Here is a 19,226-nt window from a genome sequence, read left to right as displayed (position 1 = left end):
AATGTGCACCTGTACACCGTTTCTTCATATGATCTTATGAGGTAGGAATTACCTAATAACCAGTTTGGATGGCATATAATCATATATAGCGGGCCTTAGAAATATTTCAATGGTGGTCATTGAATCTCCATCTTTTCCTTCAATGTAGCTCAGTTAAGCCTTTGATTTACCTCGTCTTTGGGTTCACTTCCTAACATGACATGGTAAAATAAATGTACATATTAGATTTCTAAGAAACATCATGATGGCCCTGGGCACGTGGAGTTAGGTTTAACCAACAATCCACGTCCCGCAAGGTCAGCGTACTAACGTGTTTTCTCAAGCCCTTACCGCAGACCCACTTGGATAGATGTGTTGTATATCCATGCCGTCCATCCATTTTTCCAGCTCATTTCTGAGCATAAGCATAAAAATAATGCAGATCCAACTCTGAATTTGACCACCCCACAGGAAACATGATAATTGAACGCTTGCCATTAAAAACTTTTTGGGAGCCACAAAAGTTTTGGATAAGTTGATATTTGTATTTTTCCTTTCATTTTGGTCTATCTGATCCTATCAATATGTTAGATGGAAAATAATCATTACAGTGGGCATTAGGAAATTTTCAGCCATGGGCGTTCAATGACCACTGTTTCCTGTGGTGAGCCGCCTGAGATTTGGATTGGCTTATTTTTGGGCCAGTACATAAAATGATCTGGAAAATTGGATGGACAGAGTAGATATATAACCCATACATTATGGTGGGCTCCACTTTCACCGCATTGCTGGATTGGGGGTTTCAATAACCCAACGTCAGGTGTTTTACCGAACATACTTTCCAAACATGTTTATCTCCTAATTAAGTTGAAACCAAGGTAAGTTACCGTTGGAATAAGTAACTTATTTAAAGTAACTTATCATCCAAACGTGACTTAAATAAATGCAAAGCATGTATCAAATACCAACAACCAAACCGCCTGGCGTCTAAATATGTTATCTTATACGCATGCACATATATATTAATGCATATATGGAGAGATGGGATGCGGTCGACCTCGAGCAGCATCAGCTCAAAGGTTCTCAGGGTGAGATGCTTTCATTACCGGGTGATAACTTTTGGCTGGTGGAAGTTACACTTGTCGATGCTGTCAAAGTGCCGTCACTCATGAAGCTGATTGTATAATTGGGGGGCAAATCAGTTAAGTAGCCTGGCTTTGACGTGACGGTGCTCACTTCAATGTCTCCCTGCAGCATGGCCACCACCCGTGACATGGGCGGCCGTAGTGATGGTGATGCCTGGATACATAGAAGACCAATGCCGATCATCCGAGCTGCCTCTTCTGCATCGAAGTTGGATAGTGTTGGATCAACCAGTTCCAATGCGCGGTTGTTTTCATGGAGATGCCAAGCCTACAAGGTCATAGAATGGATTGGATACAACCAAAAACATTAAAAATAATAATAATAATAATAAATAAAATAAATAAATAAATGAGAAACGAGATGTGGGTCACTTATGCTGATGCCCCGCCATCTAGAATCTTGATGATCTGGCCCAAAAATCTGGCTGGACGGCCTATCACGTGGACCAACTTGTATGTTGAATACAGCCTGTTGGTAATTTTCTTTTAAATGTCCATTTTATCTTTCTGGGCACAAGGGTGGCCTACCTGATGAGTGGACAGACCACATTTTCAGGCCATGGAAGTTTGTGATGAGATCCACCTGATGAATGGTGTGAATATTGCATAGGTGCCGCCCTTTTGGCATGGATATGCAATTTTGTGCTTCTCACAATCCGAAAAACAACTGAGAATCCATTACCAATTTGGAAAGTTCCGAAACAACCACGTGCTTCTGAATTTCTGATGGTTGTTTCAGAATCAATCTCAAGCAAATCGAGATTGATTGCCGCTACGTACAAAACAATAAGGTGGATGCTTAAACATGAAAAATGAAGAATTTCAGTGTGCAAAAAGAGAACAGAGTCAAACATGCTACCCGCTGAATGATCCAGAGATCGGGACTGTTGATTGTCACCCAAACGAGGAGAATGCCGTGAGACTGGGGATAGCAGTGGGAGAGTGCTATTCCTGACTTTAGGTGGTTCTCGTGTTCTCTCTTGTTTCTTGTACTTCTAGTGATGGGTTTGCTAATACCCTTTAGAAAGACTCTAACCGACCATCCTAATTGTCAGATCAACACTCCTAACCGTTTTACAAAATAAGTAACATTAATAATAGTAGTACTGATACAAATCAAACTGTTTTTAGAAGTTTGATTAACAAGCCGATCTGATGATTACTAGGATCTCCACCATGGACAGCTAGGTTCAAGAGCGCTTCATGGCCATCGATCCAACTTCTGCAACAGAGAAATTTACTAATTCACAAGCTAATTTGGGAATGCTTGAGTTCCACTCTCCACCTTAAAAGGCTATTGCTTAACTTAGTAGAAATTGTTAATGGATTGCTAATCGTTATTCTATATTTCAAGATTTTGGAATTTTACAGCATCTATATATATATATAAGCAACAGGAAGCACAAGCCTACGGAAGTAACAATACAGTGACCTTCAAGAGCCCCACATTGGTAGTTTAGAATGCATGTGTGCCCCATGTTATTTAAGGTCACTTTTGGATGCACCCTGTTGCTGCTATTTTCGGCTGTATATGTGTGTAGGTGTGCCAGAATTGAAATTGTAGCTTCAATTCAAACCAAAATACAATGACCCCAGGCACCAAGATAGGTAGACACTTAGTGTATGACTAAGATCTAATGAGATCAGTCACCTATTTAGTCCCCCAACATTACCGTTGTTCTTGGATATTCGTTTGGGAGGCAGAACATCAAAAGTCGACTAAATCGTTACTAACGTTAGCTGACATTGAGCTCTTAAATAAGTGTTTTTTGTCTCATTTTTCTAACTACCAAAGAATTTCGGATTCTCAATAGTATTTTCCAAAATGAAAGAATTGAGTTTCAGCCTTTACGTTTCCGATTTATGTTAGTAGGAAAATTAAATGTCATACCCATTCGACGAGATACATATTCTCTGGATACACGTTCTCACATGGGTTTGGCCTTCCGCTTACAATCTCCAGAGCAACGACTCCGAATCCAAATATATCAGCCTTCTCCGTCAGATGCCCACGCATGGCGTACTCTGGTGCGATGTAGCCGCTTCCAGAATAACAAGATAGCAGTTTGAGGCACTCCAATATAAACCAACATCCCGTAATAAGAAATTTAGGCTGTGTTCGGATGCTCAATTGACTTGCATTGCAATAATTAAAAATCAAATTGGAAAATTACCAAACTGTGCAACCCCACTCCATTCATAATGACAAATCAACCCCTAGATTGAAATCATGAAATGGAACTTCTGCGTCAGTCTTGGGCTCTACATTGAGTTGGATTATTGCAATTTTGTTCAATGAAGCATCCAAACATGACCTTAAGAAATGAAGGCGAATGGGAAGTTTCAACAATGCTTACAATGTCCCTGCAACACGGGTAGTGATGTGGGACATCTTGTCATCGTAGAGCTTGGCCAAACCAAAATCTGATATCTTTGGATTGAGATTAGCATCAAGCAGAATATTACTGGCTTTGACATCCCTATGAACAATGCGGGGCCTGGATTCCTCGTGGAGGTAAGCGAGACCTCTTGCTGTCCCCAAGCATATCTTGAAGCGTGTATGCCAATCCAGATGCAACTTACTCTCTCCTGCAAGAAAATGGCAGCCATTAGCATTGAAATGTAGTACAATTACGCTCTCCTACAGATACATGCTACCGTGGGATTCTGAATTGTACTCTGCGTCACATGTGCCACTACTGGCATGTGGGTTGAGGTCCAGGTCGTTCCTTAGTTGCGGCCCATCTTGTATGTGTAGTGGTCAGAAAACAAGCCAGTCTAATCATCAAATGGGCTACTATACAGTCATGGTTTAATGTGAAATTTAGAAACGGAGGAATTGCTTGTTTTTCTATTAATTATTATGGTGTATAAATACAGAGGGAATGGCTCCCAATATGAAAGAAATACATTGAGGAAGAATTAAATCTCAGAGAATATGGAAGGATATTGAGTCTTTCCTAACATATATGGAGGAAGATTAATTCTTTCCAATGAAGGATATCAAATCATTCATAATATCCTCCCTCGAGTTCAAGCATGGAGATCTGTAACACCCAATTTGTGAAGAAGATGATGACGGAGTCTCGACCAATAGCTTTGGTGAAGATCTCTCCAAGTTGTTGATTGGTAGGCATGTAAGAAGTGGGGAGAATCACGGTAGTAATCTTTTTTTAGGACGATAACAATCAATCTCGATATGTTTAGTCTATTTGTGAAAAACAAGACTAGTGGCAATATGAAAGGCAGCTTGATTGTCACAATGAAGCTGCATCAGTTGAGGGTGGTGGACATCAAGATCTTAAAGTAGTTATTTAAGCCAAATAAGTTCACGAGTTGCATTGGCCATGTCATGATATTTAGCTTCAGTGGATGATCTTAAAACTGTCAGCTATTATTATTTCCAAGAAACAGTGCATTGACCAAGCATTATTAACTTGTTGTGGATAGACATGCTTCGAGTAATTGGACCGATTAAAGTCACAATAAACGTATAGTTGGAGGGAATTGCTAGAAGGAAGAATGATTCTCTTGCTAGAAGGAGAGGATTTGAGATCTCGAAGTACTCAAATGGCCGTGTGATAAAAAAAAGTTAGTGTGTATTGTGCATGAACTAACTTAGGATGTGGTCAGAGGCCAGCTCTTCCTTGACAAGGTGGGATTGGGAGCCGTCAGAATGGTCTAACATGGTGTTATGGGTTTCTCTTGCAGCCCACCTTTGAGCTTCTCCTGGGCCGTGGTTTTTTGGTTTGGTCGGATGTGGTCGTTGCCTTATGGGTAGTTCTCCCACAGGTCCAAACTAGGCCGGCCTTTGTTTGTAGTTACGATAGGCTCTCCCCAGGTCCATTTTTCTCTTGGAGAGCCCGAATTGTAAATTTTGGTGCGATATATGAAAATTTAACAGCTTTCTTTATACTAAAATAAAATAAAATAAAAAACTTAGGATATTGACCACAGAAATGATGTCAGGGTGAGTGATGGTTAAATGAGATGTCCAATGAGTTGATGATATGTAGTGGGATCTGGAAGAGGTGTGCCATGGTCTTCAATTAAGTGCAAATTTTGCTCTATGGGGAAAGTGGCAGGTCGAGCCCCAACATGGCCACTCTCTTTAAGGATATGAAAAGTATACTTTGTCTGATTTGGTAAAATGTCTTTCTGTGAGTGAGGCCGAGATCTTTACCATGAAACTTATTATTAATAAATGTCTCTAAAGCAGTGATGACAATGGGGTCACTTCCTATCAAGATAATATTGTCAACATAGACAATGACCGTTGTAAAGTGAGGGCCATCTGAATGAGTGAATAGCAAATAATTTGCTAATAATTGAGGATAATTTCCTTCTTTCACTGTAGAGAACAATTTCTTAAATTAGTTTTTTGATGCTTTTTTTTTTTTTTTTTTTTTAAAATAATATATGGATTTATTGAAACAGGAAACACATTGCTTCCCAGTTCTAGAGAATCCAAGGGGATCATCATATATACTGCCTTGTGAAGGTCTCCATGGAGGAAGGCATTGTTGACGTCTAATTGATAGAGTGACCAATGGTGAATGACAGCTACAACTAGGAGACAATGAATAATGGCCACTTTGGCAACAAGTGTAAAAGTTTTAAGAAAATTGAGACCCTTAATTTGATTGCATCCTATGGCCGCTAAGCATGCTTTGAAGCATTCGATGACTCTGCCAGTTTGGTACTTAATTTTGTATACCCACTTGCATCCAATATCTTTTATGTCAAGTAGTAAGTACTACATGTTCCATTTTCCTCTAATGCTTGAATTTCTATTGCCATTAATTCACATCAATGAGGAAGTTTCATGGTATTGGGAAAGAACGTAGGCTCATCATGTGAAGTTAGAGCGGTGAGGAGTTGTAGACACCCCTCACCAGCAATGATGCACATTTTCTTAGACCATGTGAGATAACTTCTAAGTTTAAAAAATCCTTATGAATGTAGCCTAGCCAACCCATAAACCCTAAAACCATAACAAGGCCTAGTGGGCCTAACCAACCCGATAAGTTTCACATACAATTTGAAGTACAAACAATGATTTGGGTGACACATTTCATCCCATGGGCCACTCATAGTGGATAGTGGCCAACCATAGATTCACTACCATCACCTATGTTAACTGGGCCTCAAGCCAAGCCCAATCTACCAAGCCTATACAAGGAATAGGGGCCTAAGACCCATTGTGAAAAAAGTGCAAAAATCGTGAATAGGCAGTAATGACATACTCACCTGAATCTTTGTAAATTTAAATGGATCTTGGTATCTCTTTGAAGATCTTCCTGGACAGTGATTTGGGAAAACAAACAATTGGGCATGATGGGATCCCCACCTAGGGATAAAATGGTTATTTCTTTCCTCAAAGAGTGAAATTACCTATTTTACCACTTATCAAAGTGGATCTACAATGCCATGTGTCCTCCATCCTTTTATATCATGTCATATGGCGGTGAAATTACCCATTTTACCACTTATGAAAGTGGAAGAAGGTGTACCCAAGGCCCTCCCAGCTTTAAAAATGTGGAAATGGTTGTTAAGACTATGACAGATTGGCCCACTAGCAAATCAGCTCCTTATCCCCCAACCATCCCAGAATGTAATCATTGGGGCCGTGCAGGATGGAGTCGTGGCCACCCTCTAAGACTTCCCTACAATCATAGTTAGCGCGCTAGCTCAAAATCCTAATGTCTCTACAAACGTACAATGTCCACTCAATTAGTCCAGCATCAAATAATTGGGAATCCACTTTAGTCAAATATTTCCCCTAATAGGAGTAGCATCAAGCACTGGCAAATGCCATGGGCAGGGATTGGTCTTAGTAGCCAGCCTACTCTCTAGAGAGTGAGATTCAGGTTTGACCCCACTAACAAAGTTTAATCTCAGCAAAATCTATCTCAATTTCACTTAAATCCAATTTAATTCCAGTTAAATTTAGCTCAATTCCAGTTGCGAATTTGCGGGATTTGTTTCCAATTTCATTCAGGATTCTTTCTAAAGCTATATATATGGATGTAAACGGAATTGGGAGGTATTTTAAGGGTTTCTAAATTGTCCTAGGGTTTTAAAGGGTGTAGCAAGGGTGAGATTCAAGGTTGTTCGAATCGGGTAAGCTCTTTCTCTTTGTAATTTCTACTTTCATAGTGATTATCTGTCGCTTTATGTCATGGTTTTTTTCTCGAAAGGGTTTTTTTACGTTAAAATCGTTGTTTTCTCTTTATGTTTGCTTAGTGTTATCGGATAGTTATCCTTGATTCATCTTTGTGTACTTCCGCGGTCCCCCAGTAAGTGATATCAGAGCTAATGTCGGGGCATAGGCTTGAATCTGAAGGATTAGCAATAATGGGTAACGCCAAGTTTGATATTGAGAAGTACTCGGGCACAAATAATTTTGAGTTATGGAAGGTTAAGATGATTAGTCTATTAACCAAGCATGGCAAGATTAAGGCTCTTGAGGAGCGAAAATCTACTACGAAAGGCGAAGAATGGAAACCCTTGATAGTAATGCTTTAGTCTCCATCCATTTATGTCTCACGGATGAGGTTCTCTATAATGTTTTGAGGGAGAAAACTGCGGCTAGTTTGTGGGCGAAGTTAGAGAACATCTATGCAAAGAAGTCCTCTGAAAATCGCCTACACTTGAAGCTACAGTGTTATACCTTCAAGATGACAGAGGGTGGAGATCTAGAAGCCCACATCAGTAACTTTAATAAATTGATGTGTAAATTGCTGGATATGGAGGAAGTGGTCAAAGATGAGGAACATGCACGTATATTGTTGAATTCTTTTCCTGCATTGTATAAGTCATTAAGGGACACAATGTGCACTGCAAATAAAACCTTGAGTGTCGACACCGTTATCTCAGTCCTTCAAGGGAAGGCTATGAGAAATCTAAACGGTGACATGGGGACATCTTCCAATATACTGATTACGAGGGGCAGAGATTCTAAACGATGTATAGGATCTTCAAGACCTATATCAAAATCTAAGGGCAAGGGTAAAGGAAAATTAAAGTGTTGGAATTGTGGGTTGTTTGGACACATGAAGAAGGATTGTAGAAATCCTAAAGCAAAGAAAGAAAATTCAGCGGCTTCTTCCAAGGAGGCCAATGTTGTCACATCTGATGAAGAAACAAGTGGTGGTGATGTTCTGTCTGTTTCCATGATTGGTCACTTACACGACAATCATAAAGACGAGTGGATACTTGACATAGGAGCATCTTATCACATGACTCTTCATCAGAGTTGGTTTACTAGTTACAAGGAATGTGATGGTAGATAGGTTTTTATGGGTAATGACAATGCCTGTAATGTTGTGGCTATTGGCACAGTGAGTATCAAGATGTTTGATGGGATGGAGCGTACCCTGACTGATGTCAGGCATGTTCCTGATATGAAGAAAAGTCTGATTTCTCTCGGTGCACTCGAGGCTATAGGGTGCAAGTTCACCGGTATTGATGGTGTCCTTAAAGTTTCAAAAGGGGCACTCGTGGTTATGAGAGCGCAAAGGTACGAAAACCTTTACAGGTTGATTAGGAGCACTTCAGTAGGTGGAGCGGCAGTAGCTATTGCAGACTTCATGTCTCTACGTATATGGCATGCTCGTCTGGGCCACATGAGTGAGTGGGGCATAAGGTACTTTTTTACCATTATTTAATTCCATTTTTCAAAAATTTTAATTTAAGTATATGGGAGTATTGTATATATGGTAAATATTTAAGAATATTTTTTAAATCCGGTAAACATGTATATAAGGGTGTTCTTGATTGTGTACATTCTGATGTATGGGGGTCATCGCCAGGGTTTTCATTGGGAGTCATCATGGTTTGTTTCATTCATTGATGACTACTCGAAAGTTTGAATTTACTTTATGAAGCGTAAATCCGAAATTTTCACCATATTCAAACAATTGAAGACAATAGTGGAAAAATAGTTAGGACGAAAAATAAAGGTTTTAAGGACTGACAATGGTGGAAAATTTACTTCCACTGAATTTAATGAATATTACAAAGATAAAGGGATCATTAGGCACAACACAGTGCGCCACACGCCCGTACAAAAAGGTATGACTGAGCGAATGAATCAGACTCTATCAAAAATGGCCAGATGCATGTTAAGTAATGTTGTTTTGGGTAAAGGACCTATAGACAAAGGTCGTTAACACGGCTTGCTATTTGGTGAACCGGTCCCCATCAACCACAATTGAATGTAAAATCCCAGAGAAAGTATTGAGTGGTCATAAGCTGGACTACTCAGATTTACGCATATTTGGTTGTGAGACTTACTCTCATGTACCATCACTTGAGAGAGATAAGCTAGACTATAGAGCTAAAATTATATTTTTGTTCGCTATGGTATTGGTGTGAAAGGTTACAGGTTATTCGACAGGGTCACACGCAAGTCATCACTAGCCGTGACGTCAGATTCGATGAAAGCTCTCTATTCCGCAAGAATGATCAAGAGAAGCAAGAGGAATCAGAAAGGTTGATTGTAGAAGCTTAGATTGACTCAGATGATACTTAAGCAGAGACAGATGCATAGACAGAGTTACAAGATCAGGTGGAGCAACCACCTATGAGAAGGAACTCACCACGTGATCGCAGGTCATCGCTAAGATACAGGGACGACTCTAATATTGCATATGCCCTTATTATAGATGAGGGGGACATGCCAACTATTTAGGAGGCTCTTGATGAGTCTGATGCAGAAAAGTGGAAGGCGGTCATGGTGATGAGATGAACTCATTGCACAAAAACCACACATGGGAGTTGGTGGAGCTTCCAGTAGGCCAAACAGTGATCAGATACAAGTGGTTATTTAAAAGAAAACATGATAGATACAAAACGAGGCTGGTAGTGAAGGGGTATGCTCAGAGAGAAGAAATCGACTTCACAAAGATATTCGTGTCGGTGGTTAAGCAGGTGTTTATCAGATTCGTGTTGGGGTTGGTTTCCCAATACGATCTCGAGCTAGAACAGATGGACATGAAAGTTGCATTCTTGCATGGGGAATTAGAAGAGAAGATCTATATGAAGCAGCTAAATAGCTACGAAGTTAAAGGGGCAGATAACAAAGTTTACACATTAATGATGTCGTTGTATGGCCTAAAACGCCTAGAGAGTAGTATAAAAATTTGATTTTTTTCATGTTAAGTTTGAAATTTACTAGGAGTGAATACGATCACTGTGCCTATTACAAGACACCGAGTGATGAAAATTCATCATCCTAGTAGTGTATGTTGATGATATGTTGATCGCTTGTCATGATATGTCTGAAATCAACTTATTGAAGACTTAGTTATCAGAGACATTCGAGATGAAAGATCTAGGGGCTGCAAAGAGGGTTCTTGGGATAGATATTCATAGAGACAGAAGAAGAGTAGGCTTTGGCTATCACAAGTAGAATACCTTAGAAAGGTGTTGTCAAGTATGGGATGGACCAGGCAAAGTCGGTGAGCGTTCCCCATGCGGCTCCTCCAAACTTTCCTCGAAATAATGTCCTAAATTAAATGAGGAGAAGAAGCTATGTCTCATGTGCCTTATTTAAACGCGGTTGGTAGTTTAATATATGTCATGTCTATACGAGACCGGATATTTCACAGTTGGTGTTGTGAGTAGATACATGTCAAATCCCGACAAACAACATTGGTAAGCGGTGAAATGGACTACTTGATACATTCGAGGTACGAAAGACTAAATCTTAACTTTTGAGAAGACAAGGGCAAAGTTGGTTAGGTATGTGGATTCCGACTACGCAGGTAGTGTGGATTCCAAGAAGGTCTACTTCAGGATATTCGTTTGTACTAGCGGTGGAGCAATTAGTTGGATGTCGAAGCTTCAATCAATGGTGGCTCTTTCCACGACCAAGCTAGAATATATGGTAGTGATGAAAGCAAATAAGGTGTTTGGCTCGGAGGCATGATAAATCGGTTGAGACTTCAGCAGGAGGTCGTGCCGGTTAATCGTGATAGCGAGAGCGCTATCAATTTAGCTAAAAATTATGTTTATCACTCTTGTACTTAAACACATTGATATTCATCACCACTTTATCCGACAGGTGCTTGAAAAAGGAGGCGTAACACTGGAGAAGATTCATACCATCATGAATCCAACAAACATACTCACTAAGGTCGTTCCTACAGAGAAGTTCAAGTTTTGTGTAAAGGCTTGGGGCTTGGCGATGGTGTAAAAGAAGGACAGATGTGCACAAAAAGAGTTGATTGAAGATATAATGCAAAGGTAAGAGAAGAGGTCAAGCTACACAGTTATAGATTGAAGACATGGTGGAGATTATTATTGACAAATGTCTTAAATTTGAAGTTCGTGCTGCTCGACCGGTCGGGGGGCTTGCTCGACCGGTCGAGGTGCCTTCGACCGGTCAAGGCTCGCTCGACTCAAGTCCAGAAGTAGTGTTTTTAGAAACATGCTTAAAAGTTAAGCCCGAGCCTGACCCTCAAGCTTAATACTCCACCGATCGAAGCCTGGCTCGAGTCGAGCTATGCCCAAAACCTATGAGTGACCTGGCTCATTGACTCTCTTACTTCCAAAGCATAATTAATGTTACTAAACTATAAATAGGGGTCTATAGGACTATTCTAAAGTATTCTAAAGCTTTCTAAAAGTTTTCCAAGGGTTCTTAAAGGGTTTTAGGGTTATTAAAAGGTGTAACAAGGGTGAGATTCGAGGTTGTTTGAATCGGGTAAGTCCTCTCTCTTGTAATTTCTATTTCATAATGGATTTCTGTCGCTTTATGCCGTGATTTTTTTCCCGTAAGGGTTTTCCACATTAAAACTTTATGTTCTCTTGTGATTGCTTGTTGCTCTTGGATTGCTATCCTAGATCAAGATCTGTGTGATTCCACTGGCAAATGCCATGGGCAGGGATTGGTCTTAGTAGCTAGCCTACTCTCTAGAGAGTGAGATTCAGGTTTGACCCCACTAACAAAGTTTAATCTCAGCAAAATCTATCTCAATTTCACTTAAATCCAATTTAATTCTAGTTAAATTTAGCTCAATTCCAATTAAATCCATTTTAATTTTATTCAACTCCTCCCCCTAATAGGAGTCTTGCACAATTTTAATATCAATATTTCCCCACCAATGAGACTGATTTTCAACATTTCGTTCAACATATTCCCCATAACAGGAGTAATAGTCAAGTCTAGATTCCTGTTGCTTGAATCAGATGATGATAAAAAATAATTATCCATTACCTCATATTGATGAGTTGGTCAATCAGTTGAAAGGAGCTCATTGCTTCTCTAAGATTGATTTAAGGTTAGGATATCATCAGCTATGAAAAAGGATGAAGAAGTTTCCTACACGGCTTTTAAAACGCGTTATGGGCACTATTAATTCTTGGTCATGCCCCTTGGACCGACTAATGCCCAGACAATATTCAAGGACTTCATGAACATAGATTTTTTAACCATATCCGGATTATTTTATTATTGTACTCATCGACGATATATTGATCTATTCAAAGACCAGTGAATACCATGTGTTGCATTTAAGGGTTGTGCTATAAACCCTAAAAGACAATCGACCGTGCATTAAATTTTGTAAATATGAATTTTAAAAGGAAAACGTCAAGTTTCTTGATCATGTGGTGACAAACAAAGGAATAGCGGTAGATCCTGCAAAGATAGATGTTGTGGTAATGTGAGAGCAACCCACAAATGTTTCGTAAGTTAGAAGTTTCCTCAGACTTGCCGGTTACTACAAAAGGTTCATTAAGGACCTTTTCAACATTTTTGGGCATTAATGTATCTGACTCGAAAAGGGGTACCTTTCAAATGGACCGAAAAGTGTGAAGAGACTTTCAAAGAATTAAAACATCTTTTGACCGCAACGCCCTGTTCTCACCCTTCCATAAAATAGAGTAAAATTCGTACTTTATATTGATGCTTCAATCAAGAGTCTCGGTTGTGTAATTAATGTGATGCAGACTTTGAAGTTACAAATTATATAAATACAAGGTGATGACAAATTGTTACTGAAAATAGTGGCCAAACAATAAGCAAATGATACGTCAGAATGGAGGATTGACATCGAAAAAGGAATTGATATACAACAATTGTTTATGTGTACCTAATGCTCTGGAGCTGAAAGAAGAACTTTTAAATGAAGCCCACCGAACCAAGTTTACTATTCATCCTGAGAGTACTAAAATGTACCACGATGTGAAGAGACTATTTTGGTGGTATAGTATGAAGAGCGAACTTCGATTATGTCATCTCTTGATACTTTACTTGCCAGCAAGTAAAGGCGGATCATCAAAATCCATCAAGATTATTGTAGTCGTTAAAAACACCTAAATGAAAATGGGACTATATGTCTATGGACTTCATAGTTGGACTACCCATGACTTGGAAGAATCGTGACTCAATTTGGGTGATTGTTAATCAACTGACAAAGTTAGCTCACTTTATTTCTATCTGCATTAACTACTCAATAGACGAACTCATCAAACTATATATCAATGAAGTGGTGCGTCTTCATGGAGTGCCTAGTTCCATCTTATTTGATTACTACCCTCATTTCACCTTGTTATTTTGGATGAGTTTACAAGAAGCCATAGGCACTACGCTTGACAATGGCAGAACTTATCATCCCCAATCCAATGAGCAGATAGAGCAAGTGAAGGATCATCCAATGTAAACTAGGGCATGGAGTAATAGTAATGGCCTTTCCTTACAGCTCGAGATTGATTGGAAGCTCACCCAAATCCAGAGATTTCAACCTATTTATCCAGAATATTACCTTCGACACAACTATTGGAGATTTATTCCGGATTTTTAGCAAATACGGGAAGGAAGAACGATGAATTTTGGAGTTAATTCGGTTTGACCAAAGATTAATTTCGGTCCGACCGAACCCAGCTCGGTCCGACCAAAATTAGGCAACTGTTGAAATAGAATCCTTTCTAAATTTGGACTCAACTTTGGATTCAACTTTGGTTCGACTGAAGGTGACTTTGGTCCGACTGATGTGTAATGCGGAAAAGTTGCAGATTGCATAACTTAAGGCGGTTTGTAGAAATTCCAAGTCGATGTGTAAGATGGAGGTTCACAACTATAAATAAGAGTCCCTAGGGCATTTCTAAGGGATCATTTAGGGTTTAAGGAGTAGAGAAAAAGGGTGGAAAGCCACTGCCAACAGTTTTTCTTCTTCTTCCTTAGTTGTTTTTATGTTTTATGTAAAAGTTTTTAATTTAATCATGTCTATGGTTGGCTAAATCTCTTAACTAGGGCTAAGAAGTGAAGCTTGTAGCGTGATTGGGATTTTACTTTACTTTGATTCATGTTTATATTAAACTTCATTGATTTCTAGTTGATTTTTAAAAAATATTTTCAATTTTTTATGGTTTGTTGTAACTCAAATTACAGTAGACGCCACGATAGCTTTGAGTACCTTCTTTTCTTATTTGAGATTGTGGGATTGGTAAATCCTGTTGTTTGCCATCATCTCCTGGGCATGGTTGGGTGATGGAATCCCTTCCAAATCTTCGCAATTCTCCTTTAAATGAAACACGCTGAAGTAAGTTTACCTTCTATCCTGGGAGTAGTAAAATGTACCAGGATGTGAAGAGATTATTTTAGTGGCAGAATAGGAAGAGAGAAATCTCTGATTATGTCTCTTGGTACTTTACTTGCTAGTAAGTGAAGGCAGATCATCAAAATCCATCAAGATTATTGTGGCCATTAAAAATACCTATATGAAAATGAGACTATATGTCTATGGACTTCATAGTTGGACTACCCATGACTTGGAAGAGTCGTGACTCAATTTGGGTGATTGTTGATCAACTGACAAAGTTAACTCTATTTCCATCTGCATTAACTACTCGATGGATGAACTCGCCAAACAATATATCAATGAAATAGTGCGTCTTCATGGAGTGCCTAGTTCCATCTTATCTGATTGTGACCCTCGTTTCACCTCGCAATTTTGGATGAGTTTACAAGAAGCCATAGGCACTACGCCAGACTATAGTAGAACTTATCATCCCCAATCCAATGAGCAGATAGAGCGAGTGAATCAAATACTCAAAGGTGTGCTGCGTGCTTATGCTCTCGGTTTCAAAAGAAGTTGCGATGATAATCTTCATTCCGCCTAGTTCTCGTATAACAATAGTTACTAAGAAAGCATAGGGATGACACCATATTGAGCTTTATATGAGCATCCATGTTGTGCGTCAAAGTATTGGACAAAAGTTGGTGAAAAGTGATTCATTGGACTAGATATTGTTTAAGAGGCTTCAGAGAAGGTCGAGATTGTTAGGAAGCATCTACAAGTGACACAAAGTTGATAGAAGAGTTATACAGGTAACAGAAGGTGCGACTTGGAGTTCTTTTTGGAAGATCACATATCCATTTAAAGGTCTCTCCGTTGAATGGACTTATGCATTTCAGCAATAAAGGAAAGCTTGCACCTCGTTATATCAAACCTTTCTTACAAGCATTCACAATGTGTTTCATGTTTCAATGTTGCGGAAGTACGAAAGGGATGCTTTACATGTCATAGATTGGTATCGCGAACCACATGATGATACGTCTCATACGGAAAGGCCGGTGCATATCTTGGATCACAAGGAAAAAAATTATGCACCAAGACCGTGCCGCTAGTCAAAATCTTATGGACTCATCATGGAGCTAACGAAGCATCATGGGACTAGGAAAAAGAAATTAGATTAAAGCACCCCCATCTTTTCGATGATGTTTAACATGAAAATTTTAAAGACAAAAATTTTCTTTTAGAGGATAGGATGTAACAACCCAAAATTTTATACATAGGTAGTTCACACATGTTCCCTTTACGTAAATAATTAAATGGGTTTAAAAATATAGTTCTCTCTTTAAGAAATAAAACTAGCCAACTAGACAAGTAGTAAGAACTATCTTAGTTACTGAACAAGTTAAAGGATTGGTACCCATCATCGCAATAAAGTACCCTTTTTACTAAGAATTCTCGAGACCTCATCAAAAGAGAGAGAATTTTAGGGTTTTAGTGTAAAAGCTCTCCAAGTTAGTATATTTTATTTTATTTCATTATTTACTATTTACAGATGGGTCTTACATGATAGATAGGTCGGATTAGCCGTAGATCCATATCCCCCTAGTTTGTCGACTTTTGGTGAAATGATACAAAGAAAGATGTCTTTGCGTATGACAGAAAAACTATTATCCTCGGAGGACCAATAAAATCATTGGGTTTTTACCAATGAACAAAAAAGGCACAACTTGAGCAATGAGTTCGTAAATCGAATAGAAATCAGATTATTGAGGTCGAAATATGCTAGAACCTCAAATATTAGGGTGATCTAACCATAAGATGGACCATACTGGTCAGATAGTGATATGCTATGGAAATATGACATCAACAATTGTGTAGGCCACATGAGTTTGGAATTAAACTAATATTTGGCCCCCTTCTTTAACCATTCTCTGGCAAGCCATTAATTGGTTTGGACACGACCTGTGAACCTCAAGTGGGCCTAGATCTCGATTAAGAGGAATATAAAAACCCTTAATTTAGTTTGTTAAATCTGAGTGCATGTCGGAGTTTGTCGGTTCGACCCATAGGATCGTCGATCTGATCGACAGAGTGATTGTTCTCAAATTTAACAAAGTAAAGACTGTCAGTTTAACTGATGGAGGGTGAAAAGGATAGAAATAGTACCCGTAAGACTCAATCGGTCCAACCAACAGTTAAACGGTTCAACCCACAGAGCGTAAGTCAATCTATATACATTGAAACTATAGGAATTTGATTAATCAGATCATTGAAATTATGATTCATACTTAAGTATACTTGAATGGGGTATTTAAGTGTCAAGGAAATGGTGGAGATCACTTTGATTGATCAAGTGAATTCCACATGAGATAGTGATGATTATAAACCTGGTGTCACGGGTTGGATGTAAAGTGATCTAATTTGATAATGTTGTGGACTCCAATCATGATCTCGATCAATCAAAGGTAGGCTTCACCATATGAATTAATATTAATTTATTAGGAGAATGATTATTGTTGCACATTGTATTTTAGGAATTCCTAAATCTTTCTAGTTCAATTATTCTAAAATAGTCAAACTCACCAAATCCTCAAGTTAGGGATCCCAAGTTGTCTCCGTTCCATTTGAATCAAGATGTTGTTTATTTGATGTATGACTTAATATTTCTATTTTGATAAAATTTTTGATTATGCTACCTATTCATGTTAATATTTTTTCACATGTATAGATGCCTAAAAACTGTGGACTAACTGTCATACATATATATGCATAAATTGTTGTAAATTGCAAATCTACAAATGAAAAGTGAAACTTAAACATCATGCATTCATAGCACTTCATAATTGATCTTAGGGGACCTCCCCAGAAGAATTGTTTATCCTGGTAGATGCTTTCAGATATGGATTTTACCCATGCCTACCTATATGGTGGAAGCCTTCCCTAATGGGCAGATGGGGGTTGAAGAATTTCCAACTCAGGCAGGTTAGATACATCCTTTACATAGTGCACACATGCAATTCATGCATTTAATAAGATTTATACCTATTAAATGTGTTATATGTTTCTTTTGTTATCTTTAATTTTAATGTGAACGAACCATGATGAGAACTTTCACTAGGCATAGCCATCTCACCTTTTTATTGATGAAAAACAAAATATATGTAATTGAAGTTGAACCATTAGTGTAAGAGATTGTCGATGTGGTTGATCTGGTGAATGATCCATGGGACATGTGGCCCTATCTTAATTACTGAATAAGAACTTGCTGCACTAGACCGATTATCATTTTGCTTACATATGAATAAGACCTCAAATGGGTGGGTCAATAAATAGTTCATAGATGAACAATAATGAATGAAACTTAGCTTTGACATCATGTATATGAGATTGTTGCCAATGATTATATACATGTTTTATGGTTTAAGTACACTTAGTGTATGAGTCATGCCACAAAATGTGGGATTGGGATATGCACTTGGTCTTTAAAGTTTTGGTCATGACATTGACATTTGTGGGACTTGATCAATTTGGGTACATGAATTTTTTGTTGTTCAATTCGAACGCGTGGCCATGAGTGTAACAAATGACCCATATTTGGTTAAACATGTGCGATTAAGATTACGCCGGGTGTGCTCGAGTTGTAATTGATTCAAGTCAATTAAATGCTTGTGACCCCATGAAACAATCGACAGTAGGATCATATAGGGTTTGGGAAAGATAGTAGATTGCCTTCTCTTTTATGTAGTCATTCTCTTACACTAATAGTTCATCGACCAATTTTTTTAGTGGCTACAATCTAGAGTCTGAATAGTTGATCTTTTCTTGGAGGAATCAACACTAGTGGCCTCGTAAGATATTCTTTTATTTTGTTAAAAGTAGCTTAATACATTTCGTTTCTTGGCAAAACAGCCTTCAACATGATTAACAGAGAGAAAGCATTGATCTTATAAGCCTAATTTAAGATAAATTGGCATAGAAAATTAATTTGGCTATTAAACCTCCACATTTTTTAATTATTTCTTGGCGGTTAGGCTTCTAAAATAACATGTACCTTATTTTGGCTGACTTTTATACCTCACTAATGAATGATTAAACCTAAGAATTTTCCAACAAACACTCTAAAGGCACATTTGAGTCGATTGATCTTGAGCTTGTTTCTTCTCATTCACTAAAGTGAATGACTCAAGTATACAAAATGGTCACTTAGCTAGATCGATTTTACCACTACATTGATATACACCTCTGTGAACTTGCTAATCATATCTTGAAAAATGACATTCATGGCCCTTTGGTAGGTGGCTTCGGCGTTCTTCAATCAGAAAGGCAATACGACCCAACAATATGCTCTAATTGCACTTGGGCATTGAAAAGCCTCCTTTTATAGGTCTTCCTTGGCAATATAGATTTGTTTATAACCGAAGTGGTCATCCATGAACAAGATGATCTTGTGTCCAGTAGGCCTGTTGAGAAGATGATCTAAAATAAGCAGTGGATACTCATCCTTTGGGGTTGCTAGATTGAGGTTTCTGAAGTCTGCACAGACTCAGCTTTAATAATAAAATAAAAAATTATGACT

At 38.5% G+C, this 19,226-nt stretch overlaps 1 protein-coding gene across 1 annotated transcript in view; it reads right to left on the bottom strand.

The window, feature by feature from the left end:
• Window positions 1-896: 896 nt before the first annotated feature.
• LOC131219935 (probable LRR receptor-like serine/threonine-protein kinase At1g56140) overlaps window positions 897-19,226 on the bottom strand; it is a 151,219-nt gene continuing 132,889 nt past the window's right edge. The window contains exons 31-33 of the mRNA XM_058214921.1: window positions 3,482-3,713; window positions 3,016-3,166; window positions 897-1,392 (exon numbers count right to left, since the gene is read on the bottom strand). Of these exons, the coding sequence (XP_058070904.1) occupies window positions 1,063-1,392; window positions 3,016-3,166; window positions 3,482-3,713 (713 nt within the window). The 3' untranslated portion in view covers window positions 897-1,062. The remainder of the gene's footprint in view (window positions 1,393-3,015; window positions 3,167-3,481; window positions 3,714-19,226) is intronic.

The sequence above is a fragment of the Magnolia sinica genome, chromosome 12, assembly GCF_029962835.1.
Source record: "Magnolia sinica isolate HGM2019 chromosome 12, MsV1, whole genome shotgun sequence".
NCBI lineage: Eukaryota > Viridiplantae > Streptophyta > Magnoliopsida > Magnoliales > Magnoliaceae > Magnolia > Magnolia sinica.
Note: the sequence above shows the minus strand (reverse complement) of the source record. Positions and strands in the feature narration are given on the sequence as shown.